At 39.9% G+C, this 12,240-nt stretch overlaps 2 protein-coding genes across 2 annotated transcripts in view; one reads left to right on the top strand and one right to left on the bottom strand.

Annotated features, from left to right (window-relative positions):
• zip (myosin heavy chain 10) overlaps nucleotides 1–7,769 on the top strand; it is a 32,614-nt gene extending 24,845 nt beyond the window's left edge. Inside the window, exons 7-9 of the mRNA XM_043424216.1 lie at nucleotides 74–3,471; nucleotides 3,596–5,070; nucleotides 5,490–7,769. Coding sequence (XP_043280151.1) covers nucleotides 74–3,471; nucleotides 3,596–5,070; nucleotides 5,490–5,619 — 5,003 coding nt within the window. The 3' untranslated portion in view covers nucleotides 5,620–7,769. The remainder of the gene's footprint in view (nucleotides 1–73; nucleotides 3,472–3,595; nucleotides 5,071–5,489) is intronic.
• A 282-nt stretch (nucleotides 7,770–8,051) lies between these two features.
• On the bottom strand, nucleotides 8,052–11,568 carry LOC122413707 (26S proteasome non-ATPase regulatory subunit 10-like). Its single transcript, XM_043424229.1, has 4 exons — nucleotides 11,254–11,568; nucleotides 11,065–11,163; nucleotides 9,518–9,806; nucleotides 8,052–8,442 (listed from the first exon to the last, which is right to left on the bottom strand). Exons 1-4 carry the CDS (start codon nucleotides 11,362–11,364, stop codon nucleotides 8,252–8,254), a joined length of 690 nt encoding a protein of 229 aa, XP_043280164.1. The 5' UTR covers nucleotides 11,365–11,568; the 3' UTR covers nucleotides 8,052–8,251.
• Nucleotides 11,569–12,240: the final 672 nt, after the last annotated feature.

Below are 12,240 nucleotides of genomic sequence, written 5' to 3' on the forward strand. Positions count from 1 at the left end.
AGAACAAATATGTTGGCGTTACAAGAATCCGGAGAGACGAAGAAAATTGTAATATTTTTTTGTTTGTTCGCAGAGGAATTCATTCTGGAAGATCCAAAAAATTATCCATTTTTATCAAACGGAGCGTTGCCGGTGCCAGGAGTGGACGATAACGCGGAATTTGCATCGACCGTCAAATCGATGAACATAATGGGAATGACGAACGAAGATTTTGCCTCGATATTCCGAATCGTATCGGCCGTGATGTTGTTCGGTTCGATGCAATTCCGTCAAGAGAGAAATTCCGATCAGGCGACATTACCAGACAACACAGTGGCGCAAAAGATATCTCATCTTTTGGGTTTGAGCGTGACAGAAATGACGAAAGCCTTTCTTAAGCCCCGTATCAAAGTGGGTCGTGATTTCGTAACGAAAGCACAGACAAAAGAGCAAGTTGAATTCGCGGTCGAAGCGATATCGAAAGCTTGCTACGAGCGCATGTTCCGTTGGCTCGTTAATCGCATAAACCGTTCTCTCGATCGCACGAAAAGACAGGGAGCAAGTTTTATCGGAATTCTCGATATGGCTGGGTTTGAAATATTTGAACTCAACTCGTTCGAGCAACTCTGCATCAATTACACGAACGAAAAACTGCAACAATTGTTCAATCACACGATGTTCATCCTGGAGCAAGAGGAATACCAGCGGGAGGGCATAGAATGGAAATTTATCGACTTCGGTTTGGATCTGCAGCCGACGATTGATCTTATCGACAAACCGATGGGTATAATGGCGCTGCTCGACGAAGAATGTTGGTTCCCGAAAGCAAACGACAAAACATTCGTCGAAAAACTGGTCGGTGCTCACAGCGTTCATCCGAAATTCATGAAGACAGATTTTCGCGGTGTCGCTGATTTTGCCATCATCCATTACGCTGGAAAAGTCGATTATTCCGCGGCTAAATGGCTCATGAAGAACATGGATCCGTTGAACGAAAACGTCGTCAGTTTATTGCAAGCTTCGCAGGATCCCTTTATCTGTCACATTTGGAAAGACGCCGAAATTGTTGGCATGGCCCAACAGGCGCTCACCGACACTCAGTTCGGAGCCAGGACGAGAAAAGGAATGTTCCGCACGGTATCCCAGCTTTACAAGGAACAATTAGCCAAATTGATGGTCACACTCCGCAATACTAATCCCAATTTCGTGCGATGCATCATACCGAATCACGAGAAAAGAGCTGGAAAAATCGACGCTCCTCTGGTACTCGATCAATTGAGATGCAACGGTGTCCTCGAGGGAATTCGTATTTGTCGACAGGGTTTCCCGAATCGTATTCCCTTCCAAGAGTTCCGTCAACGCTACGAATTGCTTACGCCCAATGTCATTCCTAAAGGTTTTATGGACGGAAAGAAAGCTTGCGAAAAGATGATCCAAGCTCTCGAGCTCGATCCGAATCTTTATCGGGTTGGTCAATCAAAAATATTCTTCAGAGCTGGAGTTCTCGCCCATTTGGAAGAGGAACGCGACTACAAGATTACCGATCTTATCGTCAACTTCCAAGCTTTCTGTCGCGGCTATCTGGCACGAAGAAATTATCAAAAACGCTTGCAACAGCTCAACGCCATACGCATTATTCAGAGAAATTGCGCTGCTTATCTGAAACTTCGAAACTGGCAATGGTGGCGCTTGTACACCAAAGTAAAACCGCTTTTGGAAGTTACGAAACAGGAAGAAAAGTTGACACAGAAGGAAGACGAGCTCAAGCAAGTCCGTGACAAACTGGAAATGCAACTGCACTCGGCACAGGAATACGAGAGAAAATATCAGCAAGCGATTGAGGAAAAAACCATGCTGGCTGAGCAGTTGCAAGCCGAAGTGGAGCTTTGCGCCGAAGCTGAAGAAATGCGCGCTCGTTTGGCTGCCAGAAAGCAAGAGTTGGAAGAAATCCTTCACGATTTAGAGGCGAGAATCGAGGAAGAAGAAGAGAGAAATACCGCATTGACACAAGAGAAGAAGAAGTTGCAGCTCAACATAAGCGACCTCGAAGAACAGCTGGAAGAGGAAGAAGCGGCGCGCCAGAAGCTTCATTTGGAAAAAGTTCAGTGCGATGGTAAAATCAAAAAGCTCGAGGAGGATCTCGCTCTGTCGGAGGATACCAATCAAAAATTACTCAAAGAAAAAAAGATTTTGGAGGAAAGAGCAAACGACTTGTCGCAGACTCTCGCCGAGGAAGAAGAGAAAGCTAAACATCTGGCGAAACTGAAAGCTAAGCACGAGGCTACGATAGCTGATCTTGAAGAGAGATTACTCAAGGATCATCAACAGCGTCAGGAAGTTGACAGATCGAAAAGAAAGGTAGAGACCGAAGTTTCCGATTTGAAAGAACAGATTCAGGAGCGCAAAGCTCAGGTCGAAGAATTGCAGCTGCAATTGGGTAAACGAGAGGAGGAATTGAATCAAGTGATGTTGAAGATTGATGACGAAGCAGCGGCGAAAGCACAAGCCCAAAAAGCGCTTCGAGAACTCGAATCCCAATTGGCCGAGCTGCAGGAAGATCTCGAGGCTGAAAAAGCCGCGAGAAGCAAAGCTGAAAAACACAAACGTGATTTGAGCGAGGAACTCGAAGCCCTGAAGAACGAATTGCTTGATTCGCTTGACACGACCGCGGCTCAGCAAGAATTGCGCAGCAAGAGAGAACAAGAATTGGCCACGTTGAAGAAAAATCTTGAAGAAGAAACTTCGGTGCACGAGGGAACGCTCGCCGACATGCGTCACAAGCATACCCAAGAACTTACCGCCCTCAACGAACAATTGGATGCACTGAAGAAAACTAAAGCGAGTTTGGAAAAATCTAAAAGTACCCTCGAAGCCGAGGGCGCCGATTTGGCGACCGAATTACGCTCGGTCGTCGCGAGCAAACAAGAATCTGATCGTCGTCGTAAACAGGCGGAACAACAACTAGCTGAAGTCACTGCTAAACTGACCGAAGTAGAAAGTTCCAAGCAAGAGATTTTCGAAAGAGTTTCGAAATTACAACAAGAGTCCGAGAGCATGTCCCAACAGTTGGAAACTGCGGAACTTCGTGCCGCAGCCGCTATCAAAGCTTCCACCACTTTTGAATCACAATTCAATGAAATGCAACAACAACTCGAGGAGGAGACTAAGCAAAAACTTGCTCTGAGCTCCAAATTACGCGCTATCGAGAGCGAAAAAGATGCTCTTCACGATCAACTCGAAGAAGAGGAAGAATCTAAACGCGCCTTGGAGAAACAATTGCAAACCTTAGTCGTCCAGTTGGCCGAAGCTAAAAAACGCGGCGATGACGAAGCCGAAGCCACTGCCGCACTCGAGGAAGCGAGAAAACGGATCATGAAGGATATGGAAGCTTTGATGAGACAGGTAGAAGAACTCAAAGCTGCCAATGACAAACTCGACAAATCGAAAAAGAAAATTCAGGCTGAACTCGAAGACAGTACGATCGAGCTTGAGGTTTGTAGTCTTTATAATGGCTCCGGCTTTTAAAAAATAATTTATGTGAATATTTCAATTCTATCGGATTTTTTTTCCCCTAAAATGATCATCGAATTAACATTGAAAAAATTCTTGTCCACAGGTGCAACGTTCGAAAGTGATCGAGCTCGAGAAGAAGCAGAAGAACTTTGACAAAGTATTGGCAGAGGAGAAGGCGGTATCAGAGAAATTCGCTGAGCTTCGCGATGCGGCGGAACGAGAAGCTCGCGAAAAGGAAACAAAAGTATTGTCTTTGACGCGAGAATTGGATGAGTTGAACGACAAGGTTGAAGAGTTGGAACGCGGCAGGCGTGGATTACAAGCGGAACTGGACGAGCTCGTGAACAATCAAGGCACAGCTGACAAAAACGTTCACGAATTGGAAAAAGCGAAACGAGTATTGGAGCAACAATTGGCCGAGCAGAGGTCACAAGTTGAAGAACTGGAGGATGAGCTGCAGTGCACGGAAGACGCGAAATTGCGACTGGAGGTTAACATGCAAGCGTTGAAGGCCCAATTCGATCGCGAATTGCAAGCTAAAGAGGAACAGGCCGAGGAGAAACGTCGTGGTCTCGTAAAACAATTGAGAGATTTGGAGGCCGAACTCGAGGACGAGAGGAAACAGAGAGCCGCAGCGATAGCTGCACGTAAAAAGATCGAAGCTGATTACAAGGACATGGAGCAACAACTGGAAATGCACAATAAAGTGAAGGAAGACGCTTTAAAACAACTGAAAAAATTACAATTGCAGATAAAAGATTGCACGAGAGAGACTGAGGAAGCGCGAACTGCTAGGGACGAATTGGCTGCCGGAGCCAAAGAAGCTGAACGCAAGGTCAAAAGCCTCGAAGCAGATCTTCTCCAAATGACCGAAGATTTGGCAAGTAGCGAGAGAGCGAAACGCGTCGCTGAGAATGAGCGAGACGAGCTTCAAGAGGAAGTCAATAATAATGCGAACAAAGGTACTCTAATGCTCGATGAAAAACGTCGGCTCGAAGCTAGAATCGCTACTCTAGAAGAAGAACTCGAGGAGGAACAATCGAACGGTGAAATTCTCACCGATCGTGCACGCAAGAGTCAAATAACCGTTGAACAATTGACCACGGATTTAGCTAACGAAAGATCCGCCACTCAAAAACTTGAGTCGCAGAGACTTTTGCTCGAACGACAAAACAAAGAGCTGAAAGCTAAACTCGCGGAACTTGAAACTAATCAACGTGCTAAAACTAAAGCCACGATACAAGCACTTGAATCGAAGATATCAAATCTCGACGAACAGCTCGAAACGGAAGCTAAAGAACGCCTTGCCCAACAAAAGATTAATCGCAAATTGGACAAAAAACTTAAAGAACTTGGTTTGCAGCTCGAGGATGAGAGAAGGAATGCTGAACAATTTAAAGAACAAGTGGAAAAAGCTAATATGAGAGTTAAGACCCTCAAGAGGCAACTTGACGAAACAGAGGAAGAACTCAGCACGCACAAAGTTCTCAAACGAAAAGCCAAGAGAGAATACGAAGAAATGGTCGAATCGAATGAGAATTTGACTCGCGAAGTTGCCAATCTCAAAACCAAGCTCAGGTAAACTTCTAGATTCTCACAAAATTAATAATTTATCTTGTAATTCATTCGAAAAAATCTTCCACGCAAAGATGACTAAAGAAAACTAAAAAATCAACATTTCACAAACGATTCGTTGTAAGAATGAATCTAAAAATATTAGATGCAAGAAAAATTATTTTTCCTAGCTCCCAAAATTGATTTCCATTTATTGATTCCAAAACACTTCACATTTTTCCCCATTCCCAATGAATAATCTTAGTACCAAGATGCGGAGAAGAAAGATCGAAACCTTTCCCACGTGAAAACCTTTCCTTCATCTGCATGCAAAATGTGACGAAATTTCGTTGTAGAGGTAAAAATTGAGATTTCTCCAAACGTTCATGTTTCACAAAAAACAAAAAATGGTCAAAAATAAATGAATTTTTGTGAATTTTCAGACGCGGCGGAGCTCCGATAAGTCTGAGCACGACGAGGCTTACGAAGAGAGGATCAGTTCAAACCGGTGGTTCGGGTGACGATTTGACAGTGCAAGACGACAGCATGGACGGTGACGAGAGCGTGAACTGAATAAAAGCGCCTATTTTATATGCAACATTAACTTTTATAACGCATAATAGAAAAACGTCTAATTAACGTGATTTGAAAAACAAAAAAACAATCGGTTAACGAAAGATGCACGAGTCGTTGGCGATGTTTCATATCCTCGCAAAACAAAACACAACACAAACGAAGTATAAGACGATCACCAGCGAAGTCGTACCGGAATAAAAACGATCGATTGTGTTCGAGGGACAGACGAGAGCAAACGTTGTTATTCTTAAATTCGATGATAACGCGAATCTTCCAAAAGTTGCGTGATGGCGCAACGAAACAAGCAAATAAAGCGATTATTTCTTTTTATTTTTATTATTTTTTTTTTAATTATTATTTTCAAGTGGATATATATGAAATACATAGATATATATTTAACCACTTCCCACAAGATGCCATCAAGAAGAAAGTGTTGAAAGAATGTGTACATAACTTTACAGCTTACTAACTAACCGCCGAGCGGTTCTAATGCAAGAAAAAAAAAGAGATGAGAAAATGAGGAAAAAAAAACACAAATAGAAAAAAAGAAAAGAGTTGCGTTTAAATTTGTAAATGCGATTGAGGAATTGTTGAACGCGGGGTTGGGTCGGAGACAGTAGATGAAACAAAAAAAAGACAAACGAAATGAGATACAAAGATGGAGGAAAACATGGGCAAGTCGCTGCATAATTAAGATTACACGAATAACACACTTAGGTACATCGTAAGGACATTAACGTTTATTATATTATTTTATTACTATACTATATATTGCGAATCAAGCATCAATCCCGCTACACATACTATTACGATAATCGTTAATTATTTTAATAATTAACTCATTATTCACGAAATGAGAGAAAAGTACGAAGACGAGAATGAGAGCAAGGAAAACAAACAAACAAACGAAAAGCAACAACAAATCTAACCGATTGTTTATCAAATTTATTTTCGTCATTTTAACAAAACGTTTTTACATTTCAAGATTTATGGTTTCTCCCAGTATTCCTTTTTCTTCCCAATACCATATAGGAATTGTTCTTATTTTATGTTTTTTTCTTCTTTTTTTTTTATGGCAAAAATACCATGGTTCTTCCAGATGTTAGTGAAAATGTTGGAAAAAAAGGAACGAAAATCAAGAAAAAATTGATGGTCTTTTATCCTGACGTACCCGCACATGCATTTATATACATATTTTTTGGCATTATATATAATATATTATATATTTAATTGAACATAGAAATTAAGCTTTTCCCTCCTCAAATTTATACATTGCATTTGAGACAAAAAAGAATTAATAATAAAATTTAAAAATCACTCCAATATTTTCAATTATTATTATTATTATTACTGATTTCTCTCATTGTACTTAAAGTATTGCCATTTTATTTCTTTTTCATACGTTATTATATTTTCGTTTTTCTCGATTTCGTTTGTGCCAGTTACTGGGAATAGACAACTTACAATCGTGGATTCGGGGTGTCGAATAACTTTTCTTTTTTTTTCCCCTCACAAACGTAATCGAATTGGGCCTTTTGTTTACGTTAATGAACTGAGTGTGTCGTTAAATATTGTTGATCAATCATGGAACGTACCGAATGGGACACGATGAGAAATCATTGAATCGACTAACGCGATTATAAAATGTAGAAAAATCAATGGAAAACAAAGAAAACATACGAAATTTTGTACGTGCATTTTTGTAAACATTTTATGAAAACGAAAAATGGAAAAAACGAAAAAAAAAAAAAGAAAAAACAAACGAAATCTGTATCCGCGTCGCATTTTTACACGAAACAATGCGAGATTTGATATATTTTTCAAGAACGAAAAACTTGGAGCGCATGAGTATACAAATATTGACGTATATATAGAACAATTATATATTATATACTTGATAGGCCTTTGCAACGAGAAATACATCAGAAAAATGTGAATTGATCGAAAGAAACATAAAAGTCGTATAATTTGTGAATCACGAGATAATCGCAGGACAGATTTTTTTCATTATCGCGAGATTCTCGATGAATCGAGTGTGAAAAAGATGCGGAAGGCTGAGGAAAGGGGAGAAAGCAAAGAAACGCGTGAATTATATATTCTCGAGAAGATCAAAAAGATAATAAAACATGAAAACGAAATGACACTTACCTGTGCTCCAATTTATCTTGATATTAACCAATTCAGCAAATTTCGAGAATTTTGTGTACATAGAACGAAATGAAGGATCACACCTCGATGTGCTCGTCGAATAATTTATATTTACGACGCGACAACGAAGAGAAGCGAATGGACAACCTTGAACATCGACCGAACGAGGATCGAGGAACGAAATTTTTTCTCCGTAACGTCGAAGACGAGGGAATAGTGAGAAATATATATAATCAATCAATTGAGGAGTTTGTGGAGAGAAAAAAAACGGTGCGAAGAGCGAGGTTTTGATACGTTTTTATATGGATTGAACATAATTGATCGATTGCGTATATAGATATAGAAAAAAAACTACAATAAACAATGGAAATCGTAAATTGTTGTGTTAAGTAGTGTCACGTGATTAATTTGTTCTGTTTTTTTTTTTTCGTTTTTCTCTCTCTCTCTCCTTTTTCTTTTTGTTCTCTTTTCAGCCGCTGTTTTACCCCATCTTGGCTTTGATCTCCCAAATTTGACGAGCCAATGTTGGATTCGCCAACTCCAATGGTGATTTACGCTCTTTGTTCAACATTTCGATGTTCGCACCATTGAAGACCAGCAGCTTGGCCACTTCGCAACGATCTTCCTCGCAGGCCAAATGCAGTGCTGAGTTCCCGTACATGTCAGTTTGATCTGCACAGAATAATTATCCAATAAATAATGTACGCAACGGGGGAAGAAATCGAATTATAGGAAAGGATGCAGAATGCATTTGAAGAATTCTAGTGAGCCCGCTATAGAACATTTTTATTATTTTATTCTTCTATTCGTAATTAAGCTTTCAATTACTCTTGGTACTCGCATTTGCTTCTCTATGGTTAAAAGTTGTCCCAAAATCAGAATAGTAAATGAAGAATTTGGCTAGTAACTGCATGGTGGAATTTTGGAAAATTGCATTGAAAACTGTTGAATGAGAATCTTCAATATTTCTCATTTTTCAAACACTTATTGCTAGAATCAATTGGAACAATATTTTCACCAGGGAATTTGTATCATTATCTGTAACAATTTGTCTTAATTGGAATACAAGAGAAAAAAAGTCCACGACAAAATAATGAGTGTAGAAAAATTCGAATATTTTTTTCAAGTTGATTGGCTTGGGAGTAGTTAAGAAGAAAATTGTTGCGGAGGCTCCTTTGTTTTAAACCTCGATAATGATAGGTGCCGGGTCGGCGTACGACTCCGGCGGTCTCCTATCTTTCTCGCATCCATTACGTGGATGAGTAACCGTCGAGCCGGCAGCAGTATCGATCGGCGAGCGGGTTACCGCTTTTCCTAAAAGCCCCCGCACACCGAATCTTTCTCCCATAGGACCAAAAAATTAAGAAGAATCTTGTCTAACGTTTTTCCTTCAAATTCTTCTCGGAGTATTGAAAATAAAATGGATGCATTGATTTCGTAATCGTAAAACCCGAGTGTCCTGAAAATCACTGAAAATTCAGTCTCAAAATTAAAATGTCAAAAAATCAATTTATTCCCTCCTTCAATCACCGAATTTTCGATTACGAAATATCGCCGTTTTTTTCTTCTTGGAATATCCATCAAAATGTCCAGAAGTAAAAAATTCAGATTTCGAGAATTTCAGAATCCTGACGTCGTTTTATTAATGAAACAAAGAGAAATGAGACTCGTGTCATTCAATTTTTAAAATGTCTAAGCAGCATCACAGGAATACAATAACAGGAAATCATGCTTAAGATGTAATTACCAATGTTGAGTCGTTTTCCATGCTCGAGTAGCATCTTAACGATGGTCAGGTTTCCCTTGGATGCGGCTCGATGAAGCGGAGTGGCACCTCGCTTGTCAGTGATGTTGATGTCTGCATCTTTTTCCATCAAATAGGCGCAGACGGTGGCCCAATTTTTGCTCGCAGCGTATTGCAAAGCCGAGTGGCCATCGTCGGTTTTTTCGTTCGGGTTTGCGCCCTCGTTCAGCAACAATTTCACGACTTTCTCATGACCCGCGGATGAAGCCAAGATGAGGGGGGTCATGTTCGTCTAAAAAAAAGGACGAATTTCTTTTTTTTTTTTTTCGAACCATTTTTTATAAAAAACGAATTTTTTATCTTATATTACGAAAAATCGTAAATATTTTCGATCGAAATACGAGAAATATAATTATAGAGCCCTTCGGTCGGTGAGATAATTGTAAAGTAGAAAAAAAAACTTTTATTTTGTCATTTAAGGATGCGAAGTTCGACATCACGAATTTCGTGGCTTTTGTTTTAAAGGGAATTCTATGGGAAGGGACGGGCGGGAGGGAGGAGAAGGGGGGGGGGGCAGACGCTGTGGTGTGGGGTCGAGGGCGGTGCTCGCGGTATCATCGGAGAATCACAGGGCGCCGAGCCCAGTGCATCGAGCGATATAGCTATGCGTTTACACTTCCATTGTTGATAGTTTCTCGAAACATCTGGTTTTTCGTGAATTTAGAAGCACCTCGAATTGAAATATTTTCGTTATCTCGCGTAACCAGACTTTTTTTTACCAAAGTATAAAAAATTATGAAAAAGAATTTTTTCTTTCGGTATTTTTTTCATTTCTACATCGTCCCGAATAATATTTAATAACAAAGTTGAATGGCTACAGTTGCAGCAGCTTTTTCCCCTCGAAACGTCAAAATTTAAAGTTTCGAGATAATTGCTTAGTTATCTTATTAATCATAATAATGGCAACGTGCAAGAATTGATGAAGTTAATTTCATTGTAAAAAAATATGAAATCGTTGCCAAATATTGACATCATGCAGTATGAATTCTAAGCGAAACACCTAAAAATAATTGCTGTAATTATAATAAAAATATAAAGAGTAATTAAATTCAGCGACGTTTCGATTATTTTTTTCGAAATTCGATTTACATAATTCGGCGTGATTCAACGGAAACAATAAAATAATCACTATGTTTCTTTGTTCGATTCTTTTATCTCCGGTAAAATGTACGAATTTGAAAGCGCCATGACAGTTTGAGTGAGAGGCAAGTTCTCCGCCATTGGTAATTTGACTTGCGAATATCACCCAATAAAAAGCATTTACGAGTCAATTCCAAAAGCATTTGCGTACTTAAACAATAATAATGATAATTCTAGGCATAGAGCGGTGCGCATATATAGTCGCGCATGTACACAAAAACTTTAGTATAATGACAGGGAGTGAGAGAGGACGCCCAGCCATGGCTGTGGCGACTCCAGCCAATACACAGCGAAAACGATAGACCGGTATAATTTGACGGAAAGAAAAAAATATACATGCATATAATTACATCGTCTGGTGGATCAGCGGGGACTCCAAGAGAGAGCAGATAGCGAATGAGATCGTCGTGTCCTCCGAGAGCTGCCCAATGCGACAGCATACGTCCATTCTGTGAAAATAAATGAATATTTCAAGTGAATAAATAGTCTTTCTCTTGTAAAGTTTGAAAAAGGATAAAACGAGAAAAAATAATACCCACAGGATCAGTTTGAGTCTTCAATTTCTCATTCTCGTTTATGAGAATTGCAATAGCAGCGGTTTGTCCACGATAAGCAAGATCGTAGACAGTCGGTTCACCTCTCGGTGCCATTGTACTCTCTTCTTTTACGCGATGATTTTGTACAATTGACAAACGCGCCGCAACACTAAAACGCTTTCGATCAGAGAGCAACGCTGGAGCTCCTCAATCCTTTTTTCTTTTACTCTCTTTTTAATCCTTTTTCTTTTTTCTGCGACAAGCGCCAAGCGCCCTCTCTTGAGAGCACGGCTTGAGAGTGAATATACCACTCCCTTCTCTTCTCGCGACTCGGAAACACTCCGATGGATTTTATATGCATGCGCGAAATATTTCGCCTGTACTGCTCTGCCCCCTAGACTCCACACGCTTTTTGAAACGAACTAAAATGTATATGGCGCAGACCCGGCGGCCCGGCGTTCCCTACAGACGACAGCGGTTCTTCTTCGCGTCGGTACGAAAGTTCGCGAAGTTTTATCGATCTTTTTACTACGAGGCTCGAGTCTCTCCATAGTTCCGAATGAGTTTCGTTTTTTTTCTGCTGTACTTCTATTTTTTATCTTTCAAGAATGTACCCAAACAAAATATTAATATTTGGTCATCCTAATTTCATTATGAAACGTATCAATAATTCGTGATGTTTTAATGAAAAAACGTTTGATTATTATTAAAATAATTCATGAAAAAAGTGATAATATGAAAAATTTTCGAACAAAAAATTGATAATCCTGTAACGAAAAATTCATTTTTACGCAAAGCCTATTGCACATTTATTTCTTTTTCAAAAGTTCAACTTGAGCAGATCTCAGATGGCGCAACGCGATGGCCTTGGGAGCCTGGCGTCGCAGAGGTCAAACAGGTCAAAAGCGAGAATTCTAGTCGATCGATCTTTATTGCCCAGGCATTTTATTGAATAATAAAAATTAACCTTTCGAAATATGATCAATTGTA

Source organism: Venturia canescens, chromosome 7 (assembly GCF_019457755.1).
Source record: "Venturia canescens isolate UGA chromosome 7, ASM1945775v1, whole genome shotgun sequence".
Classification (NCBI taxonomy): Eukaryota; Metazoa; Arthropoda; class Insecta; order Hymenoptera; family Ichneumonidae; genus Venturia; species Venturia canescens.

Coding starts and splice junctions, on each gene's coding strand:
- LOC122413707 (XM_043424229.1), bottom strand. CDS start 11,364: ATGGCACCGAGAGGTGAACCGACTGTCTACGATCTTGCTTATCGTGGA. Junction 11,164..11,253: donor TGAAGACTCAAACTGATCCT/GTGGGTATTATT, acceptor TTATTTTCACAG/AATGGACGTATGCTGTCGCA. Junction 9,807..11,064: donor CCGCTGATCCACCAGACGAT/GTAATTATATGC, acceptor CCTTTTTTTTAG/ACGAACATGACCCCCCTCAT.